We start from the raw sequence: 21,985 nt of genomic DNA, 5'->3' as shown, positions 1-21,985 counted from the left end.
GGACACATGGCGTGGCCTTACCCCAGCCACAGAGGGGACTGAGGATGGCAGAGGCTCAGCTGCCTTCTGTGGATAACCAGGGGGGTACTGGGATGGGATGGGATGGGATAAGGATGGGCGCAGGACAGGGATGAAGATGAGGATGGGATGGGATGGGGACAGGAATGAAGACAGGATGAGGAGGGAATGGGATAAGGGTGGGGATGGGATGGGATTGGATGGGGTGAGATGGGATGAGGATGGGGGCAGGACAGGGATGAAGATGATGGGATGGGATGGGATGGGATGGGATGGGATGGGATGGGATGGGATGGGATGAGGATGGGATGGGGACAAGGACAGGTATGGTGATGGGGACACAGCCACGTGCCTGGAGCTGCCCCGTGGCCGTGGCTGAGGCCAGGGCTGGCAGCTCCATTTGTCTGCCTTGCTCCCTCACCACAGCTCCGCCGGTGTTTATGGCACGCCGGGAGGGGACCTCTCTGTCAGCCGATCCGGGGAACAAAGAGAAATTGGGACAAAAGGAAATTTTCACAGAGGTTAACATTACTGATGGGGGGGGTGCCACTGCCTGCCTGCGCGTTGAAATTATTCCGTCTGGAGGAAGATCTTTGCTCAGATCTTTGTCATTAAAAAGATGCCACATCAAAGGGATGTGAGGCTGGAGCTCGGCGGGGCTGCTGGAGGGTCCCTCTGTGCGGGGCAGCCCCTCCTTGGGGACCCCCACGCACCCAAGGGGGGCTCTACAAAGGCTGGGGTGCGCGGAACCATGCTGGGGCTCCAGGAGAAACTTTGCTCCGTCCGTGGTGCCCGTGGGAGGAGGATTCATTAGCGCTGCCTCCATCAGATTTCCCAGCTCGCCATAAATCAGGGTGAGTGGCTGGGAGCGACGGCACGATCCATCTTGCGGGTCTCCAAGTCATTACATTTCATTAGGAGGTGTGCGGGGGTTTTTATTATTTAGCAGGTTAATTCTCCCCTCAGATCGCTCCTTGGGAGGAGGATTTCGCTGGGCACGGGGAGCATTCAAGTGTGGAATGCAAAATAAATGGGTGCCTCCTTGGTGGGCACCTGCTGCAGTGCCAGCTCTGGCAGTGCAGGTGAGCAACGTGGGGACCCAAAATGTGCACAGACACTGGTGGGAGATGGGGCAGGGACACCTGAGGTACATCCCAGCACTGAGGATGAAGACACCACATCCCATTGCCCTCCCATTCTGTGGGGCACGGCACCCACAAGCACTGTGGGAACACACTGAAGGAAATGATGCTGCTTCTGGCCTACAAATATTCAAATTATACCAATAATAATAATACCAATAATAATACAAATTTCTAAGGCAGGTGTGCATGAGGCTGATATTAAACTTAGCGTCCGCCTTTGCTGTTTGGGAGCGAGGAGGAGAGACAGGCAGTATAAATTGCACGGCTGCAAAAGGACTTAAAAAAACCCATCTCTCATTTTGATTGATATTAGCTTCACAAATTAAGCTTTAGATTTATCTAAAAATAAATTTGCTTCCACGCTCCGCATTCTGGATGACAAGTGCTTTTCTCTTCCCTTTGTTGGGTTTGTCATCTCTGGCAGGGCGGCGCGGGGAGGGGCAGAGGGGCAGGAGGGGCCGAGCACCCCCTGTGCACCAGCCCCCAGGTGCCCCCATCACCACAGCTGGGGGTGAAACAGCTCCAGGCTCGGTGGGGCAGGGGCTAAAAGGGCCAAAATCACTCCCTGAAGGTGGCAGGGGCCTCCTGTGCTGGGGTGTCACCGTGGTGGCTGTGGTGTCCCTGTCCTCACAGAGCTGCCGCAGGGTGCGGAGTGGGCTTGGTGACAGCTGTCCTTCCCACACCCCAAATCCTTTCGAAGCTCACTGACGTGTGCCCTCTTGGCTTTGAGGCATCAAGAGCTGCACGGGAGGGGAGAAAATCGGTTTATGCCTCATTTTACTGGAAAATGCCATCTCTGGTGCTGCAGCCATGGTGCTGAGCCCATCTCTGGCTGAGCCCTGCTCCAGGGCTCCCCAGCCACCACACACGGCCTGGCCACGACTGCCCACTGTGGCCACCCCGTCGGGTGAAAGGCAAGTTTATTGTTTCCACCCAAGACCCAGCCTAGAAGCAGAGCAGCTCAGCTCCTCATTCGATTATGAAGCAGGAGCCGCCACCTCCGCCTCTCCCAAGGAGCGATAATGAAACATATTCATCCCTCACCCTGGGGAAATACTTAAACCACAATATGAGAGATGTATGTAAATCACATTTAAACGGAGATGGTGTTAACGCTGACGGCGACTCATCAAGTTGGAAAATGAGGTGCCCCCTCTGCTGCTAAAGCGTTTGCTGAGAGAGCAGGGCTGTCCCCAAGGCCCTGGCCAGGGTCTCTGTGTCACCGTGCCACGGGTGGCCACACAAAGCGCTCCCTCACACCCGCACAAGGTCCAGCTGTTAAAGGAACGCTCACCGCTGCAGGTGGCTGGGAGGGTGAGGAGGAAAGGAGTTACAGAGGGGTGAGGATGGGAATGGGATGGAGATCCATGGGGGCGGGCTAGGGACGGGAGGGGATGGGGTGCGGATGTTTGGGGATGCGGAGAGCCGGTTTGCCTCGGGCCGGGAGTGGCCCCAGTCTCGGGAGCGGGGTCAGCCCGGGCCGGGCTCCCCGAGCCCGCCGGGGCCGGGCCCGCATTGCACGGTGTGTGCTGCCCTCCGCCGGAGCGACCGTACACCGCATCCTGCACCGCGTCCTGCACCGCGTCCTGCACCGCATCCTGCACCGCATCCTGCACCGCACCTGGGCATCGTAACCGTACACCGCATCCTGCACCGCATCCTGCACCGCATCCCTGCACCGCATCCTGCACCGCACCTGGGCATCGTAACCGTACACCGCATCCTGCACCGCATCCCTGCACCGCATCCCTGCACCGCATCCCTGCACCGCACCTGGGCATTGTAACCGTGCACCGCATCCTGCACCGCATCCTGCACCGCATCCTGCACCGCATCCTGCACCGCACCTGGGCATCGTAACCATGCGTCACATCTATGCATAGTAACTGTGTGTCTCACCTGGGCATCTGGGCATTGTAACCGTGCATCACACCTGGGCCTCATAACCACGTGTCACACCCGGGCATTGTAACCTGTGTCACACCTGTGCATCATAACCATGTTTCACACCTGGGCATTGTAACCGTGCACCGCACCTGAGCTCAGCAAGATGGGTGACCATGCCCAAAGGCATGGCTTGGCACGGCTTGGCATGGCACGGCCACGGAGCAGGCAGCTCCTCCATCCGAGCCCTGCCAGCGGCCTGGCTCTCCCGTCCGGAATCACCCAGTGCCAGGAGGAGATGGCAGTGGCGGGTCAGTCTTTATTACTGAATAAATAATCATATAAACCTTGTGCAAAACTCTGTGGCAAAACCATCGGCCTCATCGTGGCTGTGCCGTGCTCCCCACCCCGAGGCTCCCGGCACAGCCACGGCCTCAGGCAGCGCCGGGGCAGTGCCAGGCCCCCATCCGGGCCGGGCACCCGCCGGGACAGCGGGGGGAACAGGGGCTGGGCGAATCCCTGAGGAGCAGACAAGCACCATCCAGCTCAGTCGCCATTCCGGGCAGAGTCCATCGGCTGCCGGTGCCGCCGTGCTAGAGCGGGGAGCTGGGGGCATGGCCGTGCCGCCGCTCCCGCGGCTCCGCCGTGCCCACGGTGCCCAGGGCCACCACCACCTCCTCCGGCGGGCAGCTCTTGTTCAGCTCCACCACGCGCGGCACCACCGTCGACCACCGATCTGCGGAGAGGGTGGGAGATGCACAAAGCCGGGAGCTGTGGCTGCTCCCCAGACCCCCAGATTCTGCTCCTGGGGCTCCTCAGAGGCTGCAAGCAGCATCCTGGGGGATGTCCCAGCCCACAGCACGGCGCTCACCTCTTCGCAGCCGGCCCACGGTGTGGGAGAAGCCGTAGTACTGGTACGTGTCGCTCTTGCCCGGGTCCTCACTGATGATGCCCAGATTCTGGTTCCAGTGGGACCAGTTCACCTCGTCCACCCTGTGGGGAAGGTCAGACCCGCAGGGGCTGCACGGAGTGCCTGGAACCGGGGCAGGAGCTCCAGTACCCACCACCAATGCCAGCTGCCTCCAGACCACTACAGAGCACCCAGCAAATGAGTGTAAGGTGCCAGCCCCCCAAAAATGCTGCTGGGAGAGGCTCAGCTGCTGCCCAGCCTCCGAGGGCGCCCACCTTTACCTGAAGCACCAGCGGCGGTCAGGGGTCCCGTCCGTGCCCTTCCCCACGGTGACCATCTCCCCCGAGCGGAAGGCTTTCCGCAGGAACACCGGGAAGGAGCGCTCGATGTCCAGGATGGTGGTGGCCCACTGCCAGGGACACCAGGGACTGCTTGAACATGGAGGTGCCTTGCCCATGGAACTTGAGATGCCTCGATGCTGCAGCCCCCCAGGCACAGAAAGCACTTGAAGCCCCAACCCCACCACCCCCAGGGTGGTACCTGCAGCTTCCAGATGTGCTTGCTCTCCTTGGAGACTTGGCCCACGGTCTCGCCCATGAGGGCGATAAGCATGTTGAGGAGGAGCACAAAGGTGAGGATGATGTAGGTGACAAGGAGGATGATGAAGACGCCGGGGTATTTGGCGCTCTCGAGCATCTCCAGGTCTCCCATGCCTATGGTGAGCTTGAAGAGGTCGAGCAGGAAGGTGCTGAAGGTCTGGCTGTCCCGGCAGGATGGGTAGGTGGGCACTGTGCAGTTGGACTTCTCGCTGCAGGACTCACTGCTGGGACACGGGTTGAGGAGGGACACCAGGGCTGGGGGAGAAGGGACAGGGACAGCGAGTCCGCAGGGGCAACGGCAAGGACAGGATCCGCAATGGGCCCCAGTGTGGCTCCACGCTGGCTGAGACCTTCTCCACCACGGGAGGAGGCAAAGGCTGAGCCTGTGGGCAGGTGGGATGGAGCTGGGGGTCTGCAGCCCCCTGCCCAGCCATACTAAGCCACAGGGCTTGTCCTTCCCCAGCCAGGGGAGCTGGCTCGTTACCTGATGCGTAGCCGATCATGAAGAGCAGGTAGACCAGGAGGAAGCGGAACAAGTCTTTGAAGAGGATCTGAAAGTGATGGAGAGCAAGATGAGGTGTGCTGGACCACGGCTTCATCATCAAGCTGTGACACAGGCACTACTGAGCTGGGAGCAGAGCAGTGGAAAGCCACAGGAACCCTTCACAAAGCCTGGAGGGACCTCTTGAGGTTGTACTTCCACAGGAGGATCACCTCTGGAGAAGGACAAGACCCATGACCCCACCAGACCTTCTGGATCATGATGCTGTAGGTGCCCGTCAGCTTGAGCCCGCGGGTGAAGTACAGGGCGTTCATCCAGCCCAGGACCAGCGCAAAGACCATGACAGCCAGGTAGGCCTCGATGCCACCCAGGTACAGCCCCGCCGTGACAATCACCAGCACCGAGTAGATGAAGCTGGAGGAGAGTTGGGGTCACACCCTGCAGCCACAAGTCTGGGGGTACAGAGGCTCGTGGTGGCCCTGGGGGTTCCCCACGTACTAGAGCAGCTGGAAGGAGCCATCTATGAAGAAGGAGTTCACGCCCGGGCACTTCTTCATGAACAGGTCTTTGATCTGTGGGAGAGAGGCAGAGCTTGGAGGGTCTCCAGTGGCAGAGTCCCCATGGCCGAGGCCACTTTGGCAGGGGTGGATGCCTCAGTGGATGGGGCTGTCACCCTTAAAGACCCCAAGAGTTCAGTGGCCCCACGGGAGGACCCTCTGCCTTGCCACACTGACGTTTGTGCAGAAGAAGAGGATTCCAGTGAGGAGGGTGATGATCTCCCCGGCCAGGCGCAGGTAGTCAGCAGTGCTGGTGTAGGGGTAGGGCGGCTGCAGGGAGAGGACAGAGCTGAGCTGCTCCTCCATCCCCTGGGACAGAAGCCCAGCAGAGCCCCCTGCAAGGCCGTGCTGGCCCGTGGGGCTGTGCCAGCGTGGGGACTCACGGGGCCTTCCATGGGACGGTAGTAGGCGACGAGGGTGAAGATGATCATGGCGCTGAGGTAGGAGACCACGCTGATGTAGAAGGAGACAGCCCCAAACTTGCGCCACTTGTCCCTCAGCAGCTCGTTGATGGGCTCCACAGCCAGCATCTCGTGGCGGTTCTGGTGGGACATGGCTGCTGGCAGAGGGGACAGGACCACCCAGTCCCCTCCAGACCCCTCCCAGTCCCCCCCCAGCCCTGCACACCTCAATTTTGCTGTTGTAGACGAGGATCTCCAGCACAGACACCTCCTCGCCGCAGGTGTCCAGCGAGGAGAGGTCATAGAGGGAGGAGTAGACGGGGCCGTACGCCCAGTCCTTGAACTTCCGCGAGAGGTGCCGGGCGTCCTCGTCCATGATCTCCCGCCGGATGATGTGCTGGAAGATCTGCCAGAGGGCGGGAGGGAGGGAGGACTGCTACCCACAGACCTGGTCCCACCTGCTTGGGGCACCCTGCCCTCCTCCTACCCCATCCTGGGTGCATGCCCCAACCCACTCCCTGCACCCCAGTGGGCTCAGGATGCTCCCGGGCGCTCCTGGGGTGATGCAGACACTGTTCCAGGATGCTGCAACTTTTGCATTTTTGGTGACTCCCCTGCCCGCCCCACCAGAGGCCAAGGGCAGGGCGGGGGAGAAGATGGGTTGTGTGAGGGTCTGGAGTTAATTGGGAAAGGGCCAGAATGCAAAGGGGAGTTAATTAGCCAGGTTAATAGGGCTGCACATCCATGTTTCCACCAGCATCTGCCGAGAGAAGCCGTGCATGCACTGAGCGTGACGGGGCTCAGCAGGGACAGCCAGGACACGTCCCCCAGCACGGGGGGGACACCGTACCCCGATCTTGCCGGTCTTGGCTGCCATCATGAGCGGGGAGAGGCCATCGTTGTTGAGCAGAGCCTCCAGGTTGGTGTCGGGGAAGAGCTTGGCGCACTTGACGAGGAGCAGGTCGTACATCTTGGTGACAAACTTGGTGTTCTCGCGGGTGTTGTCGGCGATGGCCACCAGGGCATGCAGCACGGTGTTGCCGCGGGAGTCCTGGCGCCGCAGGTCCGCCTGCTTGTGCCCGTTCTCCGTCAGGTAGTGCACGATGTGCGGCTGGTTGGTGCAGGCGGCCAGCGACAGGGGCAGCTCACCTGCGGGGACAGCACCACAGTTGTTGACAACTCCTGTCACCCCTTCCCCGCTGCGGGGACACCTTGGGGCGCAGCCCCCCGGGTCCCTCCCTGCTCACCGAAGTAGAAGTAGCCGCCCTCGCCCTTGGGCTGGAAGAAGCGGCCGCGGGCCTGGGCATGGACGTCTGCTCCCTTCTCCACCAGCAGCTCCACGTAGTGCTTGCAGCGGCGCTCGATGGCGATGTGCAGGGCTGTCTGACCTGGGCCACCACTGCCCATCAGCCACCGCCTTACCCGGGACATCCCCCACATCCCAGCCTTCCCACATCCCTTCTCTGGTCCCTGAACCATCCCAGATCCCTTCTCCAGTCCCCAAACCACCCCAGATCCCTTCTCTGGTCCCCAAACCACCCCAGATCCCTTCTCCGGTCTCTGAACCACCCCAGATCATTTCTCTGGTCCCCGAACTACCCTACATGCCCAGGTGGGGCCAGCAGTGGCCCCACGCCCCCCACCTCGGTAGTAGACGTCCCTGAAGGGTGAGTTGATGAACTCCCGCATGTTTCCCGTCTTCTCGGCGATGTCCAGGAGCACGGGGATGGTGTCGTTCTTGCCCCCACTCAGGTTGAGCAGGGCTTTGGGCAGGCAAGTCTTTCCCGTGGAGGGCTCTGCGAGTGGAGGGTGCTGAGGGGGGGGCCAGGGCAAACCCCTCAGGCCCCTGGCTCCCCGTGCCAGAGCTGTGCATCCCCATCCCCCAGGAATACAGGGATCGCCAGTTGCCATCCCTGGCACCAGGGCAAGGAACAGCCAGGTCCTCACCTCGGAACTCCTCGTCTGTGAGGCGCTTCTTGTGGGTGAGCAGGAAGGAGAGGAGCCCATCCAGGCCGGCCGGGGACCCCCGGGAGACGATGTCGAAGAGGATGGGTCTGTTGAAGACCTTGAGGACAGGGGGCGGGTCGGGAGCCGGCCCCTTTGCGGCGGGCGGCTGCTTCCTGCGGGGGAAACGCCAGCGCTGGGAGCAGGAGCCGCTGCCTCGGCTTCCCCCACCCGTGCAACGAGCTGGAGGGTGCTCAGCCAGAGGGGACACCTCCCGGCCGGGGTCACCTGCGAGGTCAGGGCATCCTCCTCCTGCACAGCAGCCCAGCGTTCCCAGTGCCAGCTCCCACCCAGGTGCTGCAGCGCCCGGGGCCCCCCGGGAGGGACGGGCCGCGGGCTCGTCACGCTCCGGCACCACGGGTGAAGCCAGACCGGTCGGAGCAGTCGGCAGCAGGGGGGATGGACCGGGGGCAGCTCCGGGCACCGGCAATGGGGCAGCTCCGGGCACCGGCAATGGGGCAGCTCCGGGCACCGGCGATGGGGCAGCTCCGGGCACCGGCGATGGGGCAGCTCCGGGCACCGGCGATGCGGGCAGCTCCGGGCACCGGTAATGGGGCAGCTCCGGGCACCGGCGATGGGGCAGCTCCGGGCACCGGTAATGGGGCAGCTCCGGGCACCGACGATGGGGCAGCTCCGGGCACCGGCGATGGGGCAGCTCCGGGCACCGGCGATGGGGCAGCTCCGGGCACCGGCGATGCGGGCAGCTCCGGGCACCGGTAATGGGGCAGCTCCGGGCACCGGCGATGGGGCAGCTCCGGGCACCGGCGATGGGGCAGCTCCGGGCACCGGCGATGGGACAGCTCCGGGCACCGGCGATAGGGCAGCTCCGGGCACCGGCGATGGGGCAGCACCGGGCACCGGCGATGGGGCAGCTCCGGGCACCGGTAATGGGGCAGCTCCGGGCACCGGCGATGGGGCAGCACCGGGCACCGGCGATGGGGCAGCTCCGGGCACCGGCGATGCGGGCAGCTCCGGGCACCGGCGATGCGGGCAGCACGTTTGGCAGCTGCCCCAGCAGGAGACTTCCAGTCTGAGGGCTCACGGGGCATCCTGGCCCCCTCCACCCACCTCCACGGGGGAACATCCCGCTCTCCTAAGCCGGTTGCACCCCTGGGTGGGGACACTGGCGGGCTGCCCCAGGTGCCTGGCACAGAGGGGCATTGTGCGTCCGGCCGCGGGCTGTCCCCCCCGGCTCCGGTTTCCTGGCGCGGGCAGGGTGGAGGCCCTCCTGAAAAGCCCTTTCATGCCGCAGCCAGACGTTCGCACCGGCCAGGGGAGCGGCCGGGCGCACAGAGCCTCTTTCATGGCGCCCGTAAGGGGGAAGGGGAGCGCGCTCCCGGCCCCGCGCTCCCGGGGGCTGCGGAGCCCCACCACGGCACGGCACAGCCCGGCGCTGCCACTGGGACTCACTGGGAGCTGCTCCCTGTGCGCGGCACCTCTGCCCGAAGCACCACAAAGTGCCGCTCCGAGGTCCACCCACGTCCCCAGCCACTGAACATCCCCATCCCCACCCCAGCCACTGAACATCCCCATCCCCATCGGGGTGTCCCCACCCCAGCATCCCCCGCCGCACCGGGGCCGCGGGGGTCCCGTACTCACTCCGCGACTCTCCTGCGCCAGCGCTTGTTCTCGCTGGGGTGGTGGCGGTAGGTGCCGTAGTCAAAGAGGGAGTCCATGGGGGCTTTCTTGGGCGCGGGGACCACGGGGGACTCGTAGATGGTGGCCTCCAGCAGTTCCATGGGCTTCGGGGCGCCTTTCCGAAAGGCCCCGTGGAATTTCATGCGAAGGTTTTGCTTTCCATCCCCGGCGCCGAGGGGACCACGGGCTGCCTCGGCGGCGCTCGGGGTGTCCTCGCTCTCGAACAGGTTGGCCAGAGAGGAGAGCGGGAAGGATTCGTTCTGGAGGGAGCCGTCCTCCCCCGCGCCCTCCCCGGCATCGCGCGGGGCGTCTTCGCTGTCTGCCATGGTCCCTGCCCGGAGGGACGGCCACGACTGACCTGCTGCCTGGCTGTGACCCCGGCTCCTTCCACGAGAGCAGGAGACCTGGCAGAGGAAAAACCCCGTGTCACCCCCAAAAGACCCTCCCCATCCTCTCTCCGGGGCTCCGAGCCCCGCGGCGGGACAGGTCCCACACCCACCCTGGCAGAGGTTGGGGCCGGCTGTAGCTCAGAGTCTCCCGGACGGTCCTGCCTTGTCCTGGCTCTCCTCGGCACCCACCTACCCGCTGCGGGGACCCCTCAGGTCTGCGGGGGCCCCTCCGGCTGCGGCGCTGCCGTGCTGGGCGAGGGCGAGCCCGGCCCCGCTGCGGTCAGCCGGGGTGCAGCCCAGGACAGGGCACAGAGCAGACCCTGTGCGCTGCGATCTGCCGCCCAAGGAAAGAAAACATTCCTTGGGATACTCCCCACATCCAAGGAAGCGTCCAGGGAAGCGCCCAGAGGCAGCAGGAGCTGCCACCGCAGCAGGGCTGGGAGCGGGGCCAGGGCTGCTCCTGATGCTCCACAACCCGGGGGGGGCTCGGTGGGACCCGGATCTGGGCACCGGCTGCGGCACGGGGGGGCTGCAGCCCGCGGGAGGGCAGGAGCAGCGGCTGGGACAAGAAATTACGGGTTTAGATTGCCCAGAGGGACGTGGAGATGAAGGAGAGACGTGCCATCGGCGCGGCCAGCAGAGCACCGTACCGTGTCACCGCGTCCTGCCCGCCACGGGACACGGACTGACCCCAGGCACTCCCCCAGCCCCGCTTTCCACCAAAACCCTCCGGCGAAACCCAGCAGCCTTAGGGCTCAGCACGGCTCCCTGCGGGGAGCTCAGCCCACCCGGGACAGAACAAGCAGCGGGAAACGTGTCATTTTGTGCTGGGCTGAAGCTCTGTGTGACAAGCCACAGCGGCAGGCTGGGCCCTGCCGGGAGGGCAGCCCAGCCGGGGAAGGGGCTCGGATGGGGCAGCGGGTCTTGGCAGCCCCGCGGTGCTCCCGTGGGCCGGGGGATGAGGGTGGCAAACGGCCCCAAACCCTGCAGTGACAGGGAGGGGGCTCGGGCAGCCGTCCCTGCCACCCTTGGGGACACCCAGTGCAGCCCTGGGGACACACAGCTGACAGTTTCTCCTCTTTGGCTGACTTTCCTGCCGTCCTCGTCTCTGCGAGAAATTCCACAAGCACCTGCCAAAGCCCGCAGGTCCCACATCCCGACCCCGTGCAAACAGGGGCCCTCTCATTGACCTTAGACAAGGGACAAGAGGGAATTGCCAAACACGCGGACCCTGCGGGCTGGGAATGGGGACAGAGCACCTGACCTGTCCAAACTGTGCTGGCTCCCGGAAAAGCGCAGCTTTAGGGAAGACCCAGACACACACGGGCTATCCCACACCTGCTGTCACCGTCCAGGACTGAAGCTTGTGTGGGAAATGAGGGACTCGGAGCTGGTGCCGTCAGCCCGGGTGCTGCCAGGAAAGGTGCTGTCACAGGGGTTTGATTTGGCCCTTTGGTTATTTGGGTTTGGTTTTTTCAGACTTCCTCATCTCCTGGAATAACTGAGTCAAGGCACAGCTCTCGCATCCAACACAAACCCCACCTGTGCTCCCACCTCTTCTCAGCATCCCACCAAGGTACCTCCCAGTTGGACCGGTGTCCAGTCAGTGCCCGCTCCTGCCCACCACGGGACCACGGACGCTGTCACCAACACCGGGATGTGCGGGGACATCCATGGGTGGGCGGCAGGGAGGGTGTCCCATGACATTAAAGGGTGGGAGTGAATCACTGAAACCACAGCCGGTTCTTGTAGGAAATCCTCATCCCGAGTGATGCAGTTGCTTCCCAAAATCCTCCTCACTGCTGGGCCCGTGCTCAGCTCGGCAACAGCCAGGAGCTCGGTGTGTGCAGCACGGGGGGTTCGGAGCCGGTGGGAGCCCCCTCCTCAAAGCTCTGCCTGGGAACCCACCCGGCACCTCAATCTCAGATCATGAGTCCCCAGGCTGTCTGCACAGTGCCGGGCCATCCATAAGGGTCCACCTGGCCCTGCCCAGCTTAGCCCTCGACCCCAGCCTCACCTGGGGTCTCCATCCTGCCCCGGTCCCCGTGTGCTGCCCGGAGAGCCCCATCCTGCCCCAGTTTCCGCGTCCCCGCTCCATCCAGCCCCGGTGCCCGTGTCCCGTCCCGTCCCACTGCCGGTTGTCCGCCCCTCTGCCCGCTCCCCCGGTTCTGTACCGCCAAAGGTCCCGTGGAAAGTCCCGCAGGCTCCGGCGCCGCCGAGTCGCCCGGGGCCGGTCCCCAGAGCGGCCCCTCCCCGCCCCGGCCCCGGCTCCAGCGGCGGAGGCGCCACCGGGACCCGCCCTCGGGATCGGCCCCCGCCCGCCCCTCCCCGTCCCCGGGAGCACCGGCCACAAAACAGCCCAGAAAGAACAGCCCCAAAATACCCTTCAAATAAATAAGCCCCCAGGAAAAACGTCTCTGACACAGCCCTCCCAAAGAACAGCTCCAAAAACCCTCCCATAAACAGCCTTCCCAGGACACAGCTTCACAACAGCCTCCCAGGAACAGCTCCAAAACATTCTCCTCCAAACAGCTCTCCTAGGAAATAAAAACTTAATCTCCTTACCCAAAACAGCCCTGCCAGGACCAGCCCCAAAACACCTTCCCTAAAACAGTCTCCCCAAACACCCTTTGGGGCTGCCACAGCCCCAAATGAGGCTCCCAGGCCACGGGTACTGTCAGTTTTTATTAATTGCTGCTCCCGCCGGGGCTCGGGAGGCGAGGGGGGCTCATAAGGCACCGCAAACACCGCGGGGACAGTCCCTGGTTAATCCCAGCACAGGGGTTTGATCCCATGCCAGCACTGGAGGAGTTGGGATCACCCGGGAGAGTCATCAGCTCCTCCTCCATGGGCATCATTCTGGACTATCCAGTGCCAATCAACACGAGGTGCCCGTCAGCGGGTTCCAGGCACAGGCCGAGTGCCACTTCACTCACTACCAGGACACTTCATTCCCTGCTCCACTGAAGACAGGAATCCAGGAGCTGGGCCTAGAAACACTTGTTCTTCCTCTTGGGAAATCCAAGGGTGACACCCACAATTGTTTTATTGCCGTATTCTTAATAGAAAGTTAATTACTGTTATTTTTTGGTTAGAAAAGACGTTATCCACTGCAGATCCAGAGAGGAATCGAAGTCACCAGAGAGCTGGGAGCCACCCCAGCTGCCTCAGTGATGAAGACATAGGTAACACCCATCACACGTTATTTAATCTGTGCCAATCCTGTGCCAGCTTTAGGCTTTGTAGCTCAGCTCAGCGTTCATCTTCGTGTACATCTCATAAATTGCATCCAGGATTGGAGTGACCCTCGTGACAAACTGGTGGATTTTTTCTATGCTTTCCTCTTCCTTGACTTCTTTACCCTTCTCCAAGGCCTTCAGCAAATCGGATTTGTAGGGAAGAGCATAGACCGAGCCCTGTAAAACAGGGAGAGGGTGTTTGGCTCCCACAAACCCAACAGAGACCATAGGTTGGGTTGCTCCTATGTGCTAACGCTGTGGTATCTCCAGACACTTGTCAGTGCACGGGAACAGCCTTAGGGATGGTGGTTGGATGCTTGGAGAGGGAGGGAATGCTCACCGTGAAGAGCTTCTGCAGCATCCAGCCGTGGTATTTCTTCAGTGCGATCTCATAAGCCTTCAAGGCGTTCACTCGGATGAGGTTGGGATGCTCCTCATCCCTCTCACCATCAGAGATGCTCTGCAGCAACACCAGAATGAATTTCAGACCCCTGGGGAGAAGAGCAGAGATGTTTGGCTCAGGGAAGTGGGTGCTGCTTCCCAGCTTCCAGCCTGGTGTTTCCAAGCATCCCAAAAACCCAGAGTCCCAGCAGTGCATCCCTCTCACAGAGCTGGTGCCTGTCCCTGTGTGCACATCCAGGGAAGAGAGAGAGAAGGGCTGGATGGAGCACCCAGGGCAGGATGGAAGCCCTGGGTGAAGCCAGGGCTGAGCTGAGCAGGGTCAGGTGGATGGATCCTCCAGGCACTGCAGGCTCCTCCTGACCTGTCCAATTTGTGGGCTCATGCTCTGAGGTTCTGCATTCTTGGGGAGCCAGATTTGAGGAAGGAGTTCCCAACAGCCAAACACAGCACCCCACTGCCAGCTGCCCAGCCCACAGGGACCAGCCCAGCACACGCAGACTCCACTTGGAGCTCTCCAGCTCCCCACATGCCGGGACACAGCCGGAGCAGCTCCCGACGCTGTGAGTCACCTTTTCAACCACATCAGCGCCAGCGTCGCGCCTGTCTTGGGCCAGGCCGAGCCGTGAAGCTCCTTCTCCACCTCCAGGATGTTCTGCAGCGTTTTGAACTTGGCAGGGTTGGAGTCATAAACCGCCCGGATTTTCTGCGGGCAGAAAAGGGGATTGGCACCCGGGAGCAGGGACTTTGAGCAGGAGCTCTGGGAATAAACCTGTGACCAGGTGAGCCACTGCTGAGCCCAAAGTCCCCACGGGAAGAAAAGCCTTTTGAAACACCTCCCACAGATCTCTCCCCAGGGATTCTCCTCTCTGAGCCCTCCTGAGTCCCTTCCTACCTTGATATTTCCAGTCAGGTCTGCTTTGACCGGCGAATAGACGATGGGAGTCCCCAGGCAATCTGTGGAGAAAGGGAGGGAGGACAGTTAGACACTGGTGACACAGGGGACAACAAACTTCCCTTACCAACAGGTTTCACTTTAACCACAGCTCCGGCAATGAGACTAGTAAGGATCTCTGAGCTTCACACATGGCTGTTGGCCCTTGGGACAGCCCTGCCACTTATTACAGCCCCACCAGTGACCTCCAATCCCCCTGGCTGCTGGACACAGCCCTGGCAGAAGGTCCTGGAACATCCTGCCCGTCCGCAGGCAGGCAGCCCCACGTCCTGCCCTTCCGGGGCTGCCACACAATAGCTGACATTGTGGAGGGCACACTGTGCCACGAGGGCGGCCACGCCGAACACCCACCCGTGTCCCGACACGGCGTGGGATCCATGGGTGGGATGGCAGCTCCTGCCCCGCCGATGCCTCTCTCCTGCACCAGGACGTTTTTCCCAACGGGGCTGCTCGGCAGGTTTGACAGCATCGTGATGCAACCGCGGCCCTGGCAGAGCAGCCAAGCCCGGCGTGAGCCCTGGATCAGGTAGTGGTGGGGGGGGGTCACCACACAGAAATGGGAAGATGCACCCCAGAGCGACTGAGCCCACAGCAGGCCTGATGCCAGCCCGCATCTCCCAGCCCCGGCCACCCCGGTCTCACCGAAGAACGGAGGCAGGTGCGCCACGGCCTCCAGGAAAGGCAAAGTCTCGATCTGCTTATCAGCCGGCAGCGGCTTGAACTCGTGTTCCAGCAGCAGCGCCATGACCGGCGTAGCCCCCTTCCTTTCCCCCCCTCACCGCTCCCCGGCTGAGGGGGCTCTGAGGCAGCGGGGGCCGACCCGGCAGCGCGCCCACGCCAGGCTCCGCCCCTCGCCGCTCCGACCAATGGCTGCGCATCGGCCGTACGGCCGATGCGCAGCCATTGGTCGGAGCGGCGAAGGGCGGGACTTTCTGCCCAATAGGAGGCCACGCCCTCATCGCCCCCTCAGACTCGGGGTCTGGCCGTGCGCTGCCCCGGCCGCGTTCCGAGCGCCGGGCGGGCCGTCGTTAATTATTCACGGGAGATAAATATTTGATAGGGAACAGATGGAAAACAAACCTCAACGCGCGCGGGATGTGACGGCACACCTCAGCCCCAGGGGTTGGGTGGGGAAAATGACACCGAGCTGGGGGGGGGGGACGCGGAGAGGTGAAGAAGAGGTGGGAGCGGAGGGAGGCTCAGCCCCGTCCGCTGCGTGCGGAGCGGGCTGGCCGGTGATGGGGCCCCAAATGCGGTGTTTGGACTGGTTATGCTGGAAAAACAGGTCGTGGGGCGATAGCGATCGGTGGCGGGCAGGGCGGGTGCGGGGAGCTGCCGGCTGGTGGCCGCCTCCCTCCCCGCTGCCGAATTACCGCGGTGCCCGGAGCCCGCCCTGAGAGATGCCCGGACCCCCTCCCGGGATGCTTGAAGCCCCTCCCGGGGTGCCTGAGATGCCCCGAGCCCATCCCAGGGTGCTCGGAGCCTGTCCTGGGATGTCAAGGGCTCACGGAGTCTCTCCCGTGGTGCCCAGCCCGTTCCGGATGCCCTGAGCCATCTCGGGATGCCCGCAGCCCCTCCGGCAGTGCCCAGCCCGTTCCGGATGCCCTGAGCCATCTCGGGATGCCCGCAGCCCGTCCGGCGGTGCCCAGCTCGTTCTGGATGCCCTGAGCCATCTCGGGATGCCCGCAGCCCCTCCGGCAGTGCCCAGCCCGTTCCGGATGCCCTGAGCCATCTCGGGATGCCCGCAGCCCCTCCGGCAGTGCCCAGCCCGTTCCGGATGCCCTGAGCCATCTCGGGATGCCCGCAGCCCCTCCGGCAGTGCCCAGCCCGTTCCGGATGCCCTGAGCCATCTCGGGATGCCCACAGCCCGTCCGGCGGTGCCCAGCCCGTTCCGGATGCCCTGAGCCATCTCGGGATGCCCGCAGCCCGTCCGACGGTGCCCAGCTCGTTCTGGATGCCCTGAGCCATCTCGGGATGCCCGCAGCCCAGCCGGCGGTGCCCAGCCCGTTCCGGATGCCCTGAGCCATCCCGGGATGCCCGCAGCCCCTCCGGCGGTGCCCGGGCTGTCCCGGGATGCCCTGAGCCATCTCGGGATGCCCGCAGCTCAGCCGGCGGTGCCCAGCCCGTTCCGGATGCCCTGAGCCATCTCGGGATGCCCGCAGCCCCTCCGGCAGTGCCCGGGCTGTCCCGGGTCACGCAGCGGCCGGTCCGGTTGGGTTCGCTGCGGGTGGCGCCGCGCTGGTGCCGTGCCAAGGCGGGCAGAAACAGGAACCTTTAAGCCCTGAAACGTTTACAGCGCCACAAACCCCGCGGTGCCGCGCGCTCCCAGCCGGCACGGCGGCACCGCGCCCGGCCCGGGCTCCATCCGCGCATCCTGCGAGCGCTCGGGGCGCGGCTCGGAGCGACCCGAACCCCGCCGCCTCTCCATCCCCCGTCCCTCCCGGCTCGCCTCCCTCTCTCCCCGCCTCCCTCCGTCGGTCCCCGCCTCCCTCCGTGTTCGCGGAGCCCGTCTGGCCGTGTCCCTCGGCGGGAGCCGTCGCGGGCGGGCGCGCTGCGATGTCGCTGTGGCGGCGGTGGGGCCGCGGCCCGGAGCGCAGGGCGGCCGAGCGGCGGGAGCTGCAGGAGCGCAGCCGGCAGCAGTGGGAGAGCACCAGCCGCGCCTTCGCCCGCGCCGCCGCCTGCTGCTCCCTGCAGGCGCGGTGGAGCGAGCCCCGCGTCCCCCCGCCCAGGTACGGCCGCGGTCCGGCGGGCCCCGGGGCGGTGCGGGGGTGCCGCTGACCGCCGGTGTGTGCGGCAGCGCGGCGGCGGCGCGGCGGGACGCGGAGGAGGCGGCGGCGCGGCTGGAGCGGCGGCGGGAGCGGCTGCAGCGGCTGCTGGGCGAGGAGCGGGAGGCGCTGGCGGCGGAGCTGCGGGAGCGGCGGCGGGGCGGGATGCGGAGCCGGGAGTTGCGGGACGGCCCCGGAGAGTGCGGGAGGAAGGTGAGGGAGCGGCCCGGCCGTGCTGGTCCCGCATCCCGGGACTCGTCCGGTGAGGGGCCGTTCCGTGCTTCAGCTGTACCAGCGGGACTTGGAGTGTACCAACTCCAACTTGCTGGAGCTGTCACTTCATGGTGCCCTGAACTCAGCCTCGGCGAGGTTTGGGATGCCGAGCACTCCCGTGTCCTGACCTGACCCAGCTCTGTGTTCCCAGTTTGCTGAGCCGCCGCTGCAGGAGCGCTGGAACAAAAACAACGCGCAGCTCCGAGAGGTAATGTTGCTTCCTCTTGAGTCCCTGCTGCCTTGTATTTATTAAACCGGTTTTTAACTTGAAAGTCATCATATCTCTACTGTGGTCACTCATCTTGCATCACAGCAACTGCCCTGAATTCTGATAAACAAAAGGCAAAGAAGTGAAAGGGTTGAAGGGTTGAAATAGTTTTAAGGAGCCCTCTCAAAGCTGTATTTTTAAAAGTCAGAAATCTGTTCAGACTCTGAGCAAATTTTCAGAGCTCACAAGTAAATATCTCAGGCACATAATATATAAATAATATAAAAATATAAACCTTAATATCTTAGCTGTACCTGCCGTGCTGTGGTGCTACCTCATTTTTTATTCCACCCACGTGCTGCTGCAACATTGCAGTCCTGTATCACTGTCACTGTGACAATGACCTCAGCTCAAGACCTGGTGGGCACCTCAGACACTCAGATGAGCCCACCTCTGCAGAGGCAGATCCTCTTGGGATTTCAGGGCCAGAGAGTCTGGAAGACCTTGGGGGACAGAACCTCTGGCACTGATGACCCTGCTGCATCTGTTGTGTCTCCAGGCAGAGTCTGAGCTGCACAGGAAGCACGTGAGGGAGGCTTGGAGTGATCAGCTAACACAACAAAAACAGGTATGGGGGCAACCCTGGTGTTCTGGTCACTGAGAAGACTCTGAACTGTGTGTGTGGGTGGAGGGGTGACACTTGTGCCATGGGAGCTGATGCCAGGAAGGGCACTAACAGCTTGCAGGAGCCTGTTGGATTTTCTGAGCCAGAAGTTGTTTCTTTGTGTCAGGCTAACCTGAAATGCTGTTTTCTTTTCTTTGGGAAAGGAAGAGGTGACCAAACTTGAAGAGAAGAAACATTATGAAAGTGAGTACGAAACGGCACGAGGGGAAGCGCTGGAAAGAACAAGACAAGACAAAGAGAAGCCTCAGCTGGAGAAGCAGCAAGCAGAGGCCTTGCTTCAGCAGATAGAAGAACTGAAACTGCAGGAGACAAAGGTAATCTTGACTTTCTCCTCATCGGAGAAAGGAATTTGTTGCTCCACTTGGAAATACAGCAGGGCTGACCTGACCTCTTCTCTCCATGTTTGCACTGCAGGGAGGGCTTTCCCTGCCTGCAGAGGAGCAGAACAGGGTACAAACTCTGGTCAAGCCTGCTCTCTGGGATGTTGTAGCTCTCTGATGTACTCTCTCTTGGTGTTTGCGTTTTCCTTTTTAGGCAACAAAGCTGAAAAAAGAACAAGAGAATTTATTAAAGCAGCAGTGGGAACTGAAGAATTTGGAAGAAGAAAGGAAACAAATGGAAGAGCACCGGAGGAAGAGCGAGTTTGGGTAGGACATCAAGTGGAGCTTGTTTTGGATAGAATTACTGTGCCCACAGCAGTAGTTGGGGCACAAGGAGATATTCTAGGTAGCAGTGGTAGGATGTAAATATCTGGGTTTTGGTGGACTTGCCCACAGGAGCCAGGGAGCAAAGGCACTGGTGCTGTTCCTGCTTTTTGTTTCTGGTAGCAGGTTCCTCATTGTCACAGATGCACCTCTCCGAGTGCAGCTGTACAGTGACATGGTGCTTTAGAGTCAGTGTGATTCTGGTTTGTTTTTTTTTGTTAAATTCTACTTTTTTTCCTCCTTCAGTCGCTTCTTGAAGCATCAGTGTGACATCCAGTTAAGGAGACGAGCGCAGCAAGTACAGGAGGAGCTGGTAAGAGATTAATTTATACTTCACAGATGCTGTGTGGTGAAAAAACCTGTTGTGTGTGGTTTGCCTCTGCCTCTGATTCCTACAGATGAGGAGGCCCCTTCCGGCTTGTGCACAGGGCTGGAGCACAAAGCTCACGGGGAAGCAGCAGATGGAGCATCTTGCTGAGCACAGCCTTGTCACTGTCACCAGTAGTGCCTAGAGGAGCCCTGCACATGGAGAGTTGTTAATCTCGTGGTTTTCTCCCCCAGGAGACAGACAGGCAAATCTTATCAGCCCTCCTGGAGAAAGAAGAGGAGGATCAGAGCTGGCAGATCGCGCGGCAGGGACGGGCGGTGGCAGATGTGGCCTGGATGAAGAGGGTCATCGAGGAACAGCTCCAGCTGGAAAAGGAGAGGGAAGCAGAGCTCGAGACTATCTTCAGGTGAGTCTGCCCACCTCTGAACCTCACCTGAGGAGTCCGTGTGTGCTGAATGTTCCAGGTTAGGGGGTCACTGAGAGGCACAAGTGGGATGGGCACATCAACTGGCGGGGAACAAACCTGAGGAGAAACCCAAGTGCTCCTCAAGAATAGGATAGCTTGTCTGTGCCTGTGGAGTATACACGGGGGTTAACCTCAGAGATAATTCTTCCTCTCTCCTTTAGGGAAGAAGCAAAAAAAATCTGGGAGAAGAGGGAAGAAGAATGGGAAAGAGAGAAGGTGGCTAGAGATCGCCTGATGAGTGAGGTGATGTCCTCTATTGAGGCTGTGTCCCCCTTGGCTCAATGAAACCATCATTCCACTTGTAACCCACCACCTTTTGGAGAGTTAGAGCATTCCATGGTGGGGTGGAATTTTTTTCCTTGTCTGGTGTGTTTCCTGGGAACTGTTTAACCATCTTCTCCCTCCATCTCCTCCCTTTGCACAGGTCCTTGCAGGCAGGCAGCGCCAGATCCAAGAGAAGATGGAGTTAAACAGAAGGGCCCAAGAAAAATCCATTAAATATCGAGAGCAGCTGATCAAAGAACTCGAGGAGGCCAAGGAAGGGACTCGCAGGGAGAAGGAGCAGGAGGAGGAACAGCAGAGAGCCCGCAGGAGGGAGCTGCAGGCACAGGTAGGCTGAGCTCCCCAATACACACCTGGCTGCTGAGGCTGCCCCATCTCACCTGAATTCCCTGTGCAGGGGACAGAGCACAGCTTGAGAGAGCAAGAGGAACAGCAGGAGGGATCAGCCCAGCAGCAGGAGGCCAAGCAGGGCTGGCATGGCAGGGTAAGGTCACACCTGGCACACACGTGAGCCCATCATGGAAGGTGACAGCATCCTTGTCTCCGACCTGCATTTTAATCATCACAGTGCTAGGACACAACAGTTCCTTCCCCTCACAGAGCTCTGCAGTTTTCTCTCTTTTCTTTTTTTGCTGATACTGATATATTAGGCCCTAACTTTTAAAGAATTTTTGAGGCAGACGTTGCTAATGCCTCAAATCGTGTTCTGTGCTGAAAGGGATCTATTGGCTGCTTTAGTGGAGTTGGTACAGTGCAATTCCCCTGCTCAGTGTTTTTGTTGACTGTCCTGCTTTGCCTCGCTCTAAAATCAAATTTGAGTAACCCTACCTAAAGTCCCTGCCCAGCCCATCAGCTCCTGTGCATGCTCAAGAGTGTGTGTGGATTAATTCCAGAGCCCAAAAACCAGTGCTGATATTTGCTTTGATCCCATTAGTTCTACAGTTACCCAAGAGCAGCTTGGACCTGAGGAATGAGCATGAGATGCAGCTCCAGCCTACAGAAAGGAAACTCCTGGAACTCCTGAAATAATGGTGCCTCTGGAATAGCCAACAGTGAGATCAAGACTTGACTCAGTAGATTTCTGAAAACATTTAGTTGTGGCCAAGCTGAATAGGAGAAAAGTTCTACTGTCTTCAGGAATGTGGAGGTGTGAGCTCCTTCAGAGAAGTGAACTGCTTCACTTTGCATTCTGGAGTTGTGCTCATGTATTTTAGTACGTGAGAGGCTGAAGCAACCCAACAAATAAATGGGCCCTGTGGACCTGAGCCACAAAAGAATCTGTGTCTGCCCCGGAAGAGGAGCTGTGAAACACCACGGGCTGTGTCAGACTCCCACCTTGGAGAATCAGGCTGTGACTTGGCTCCCACTGGACTCTGAGGAGTTCATTCATAATTGCAAATCAGTCAGATCATGTGTGCTGTGGCAGCAGTGCTTGTCCAGTTCCTCTCCAGAAGGTGCTGCAGACTTAAACATTGTTTTTCACTTGTTTCATAAATAATGAATACTAATGAATAATATTCATCAATAATGAATAATTGAAACCTGAACAAGGATTTGGTTTTGTTACATGAGCAAACTATTGCAGCAACAGGAGATTGAGTTGATTATTGCAGTTCATTCCTTGCTGTTACCAT

At 61.0% G+C, this 21,985-nt stretch overlaps 3 protein-coding genes across 5 annotated transcripts; 1 reads left to right on the top strand and 2 right to left on the bottom strand.

The window, feature by feature from the left end:
- Nucleotides 1-3,352: 3,352 nt before the first annotated feature.
- On the bottom strand, nt 3,353-12,285 carry TRPV4 (transient receptor potential cation channel subfamily V member 4). Of its 2 annotated transcripts, none has more exons than XM_021544558.3 (16): nt 12,222-12,285; nt 9,620-10,062; nt 7,964-8,136; nt 7,660-7,812; nt 7,264-7,404; nt 6,867-7,165; nt 6,243-6,422; nt 5,999-6,157; nt 5,793-5,885; nt 5,557-5,630; nt 5,307-5,472; nt 5,041-5,107; nt 4,498-4,811; nt 4,239-4,366; nt 3,919-4,040; nt 3,353-3,783 (listed from the first exon to the last, which is right to left on the bottom strand). In XM_021544558.3, exons 2-16 carry the CDS (start codon nt 9,982-9,984, stop codon nt 3,641-3,643), a joined length of 2,577 nt encoding a protein of 858 aa, XP_021400233.2. In that variant the 5' UTR covers nt 9,985-10,062; nt 12,222-12,285; the 3' UTR covers nt 3,353-3,640. The 2 variants fall into 2 exon arrangements, with proteins under 2 accessions (XP_021400233.2, XP_085449341.1); XM_085593215.1 differs by lacking the exon at nt 12,222-12,285 and adding an exon at nt 10,158-10,285.
- A 428-nt stretch (nt 12,286-12,713) lies between these two features.
- GLTP (glycolipid transfer protein) lies at nt 12,714-15,491 on the bottom strand. Its single transcript, XM_021544559.4, has 5 exons — nt 15,283-15,491; nt 14,581-14,642; nt 14,258-14,391; nt 13,627-13,777; nt 12,714-13,463 (listed from the first exon to the last, which is right to left on the bottom strand). The coding sequence occupies exons 1-5, from the start codon at nt 15,383-15,385 to the stop codon at nt 13,281-13,283; spliced, it is 633 nt and encodes a 210-aa protein (XP_021400234.1). The 5' UTR covers nt 15,386-15,491; the 3' UTR covers nt 12,714-13,280.
- A 1,668-nt stretch (nt 15,492-17,159) lies between these two features.
- Nucleotides 17,160-21,901, top strand: TCHP (trichoplein keratin filament binding). 2 transcript variants are annotated; one of them, XM_021544701.3, is made up of 12 exons: nt 17,162-17,369; nt 17,438-17,618; nt 17,830-17,886; nt 18,446-18,514; nt 18,715-18,885; nt 19,106-19,218; nt 19,522-19,588; nt 19,837-20,009; nt 20,231-20,312; nt 20,494-20,679; nt 20,749-20,835; nt 21,286-21,901. In XM_021544701.3, exons 1-12 carry the CDS (start codon nt 17,197-17,199, stop codon nt 21,316-21,318), a joined length of 1,392 nt encoding a protein of 463 aa, XP_021400376.3. In that variant the 5' UTR covers nt 17,162-17,196; the 3' UTR covers nt 21,319-21,901. The 2 variants fall into 2 exon arrangements, with proteins under 2 accessions (XP_085449340.1, XP_021400376.3); XM_085593214.1 differs by lacking the exon at nt 17,830-17,886 and having other exon boundaries at nt 17,160-17,369.
- Nucleotides 21,902-21,985: the final 84 nt, after the last annotated feature.

The sequence above is a fragment of the Lonchura striata genome, chromosome 15, assembly GCF_050655825.1.
Source record: "Lonchura striata isolate lonStrDom1 chromosome 15, ASM5065582v1, whole genome shotgun sequence".
In the NCBI taxonomy this organism is placed as follows: domain Eukaryota; kingdom Metazoa; phylum Chordata; class Aves; order Passeriformes; family Estrildidae; genus Lonchura; species Lonchura striata.
Note: the sequence above shows the minus strand (reverse complement) of the source record. Positions and strands in the feature narration are given on the sequence as shown.

Bases quoted from the DNA above. Each gene is read 5' to 3' on its own strand.
- TRPV4 (XM_021544558.3), bottom strand. From the start codon at position 9,984: ATGGCAGACAGCGAAGACGCCCCGCGCGATGCCGGGGAGGGCGCGGGG. The intron at 7,166-7,263 runs GTGAGCAGGGAG...CTGTCCCCGCAG, and splicing joins GGGCGGCTACTTCTACTTCG to GTGAGCTGCCCCTGTCGCTG. The intron at 5,473-5,556 runs GTACGTGGGGAA...ACTCTCCTCCAG, and splicing joins GGCTCCTTCCAGCTGCTCTA to CTTCATCTACTCGGTGCTGG.
- GLTP (XM_021544559.4), bottom strand. From the start codon at position 15,385: ATGGCGCTGCTGCTGGAACACGAGTTCAAGCCGCTGCCGGCTGATAAG. The intron at 14,643-15,282 runs GTGAGACCGGGG...CTTTCTCCACAG, and splicing joins GCACCTGCCTCCGTTCTTCG to ATTGCCTGGGGACTCCCATC. The intron at 14,392-14,580 runs GTAGGAAGGGAC...TTCTGCCCGCAG, and splicing joins ACCTGACTGGAAATATCAAG to AAAATCCGGGCGGTTTATGA.
- TCHP (XM_021544701.3), top strand. From the start codon at position 17,197: ATGTCGCTGTGGCGGCGGTGGGGCCGCGGCCCGGAGCGCAGGGCGGCC. The intron at 17,887-18,445 runs GTAATGTTGCTT...TTGTGTCTCCAG, and splicing joins ACAACGCGCAGCTCCGAGAG to GCAGAGTCTGAGCTGCACAG. The intron at 20,680-20,748 runs GTAGGCTGAGCT...TTCCCTGTGCAG, and splicing joins GGAGGGAGCTGCAGGCACAG to GGGACAGAGCACAGCTTGAG.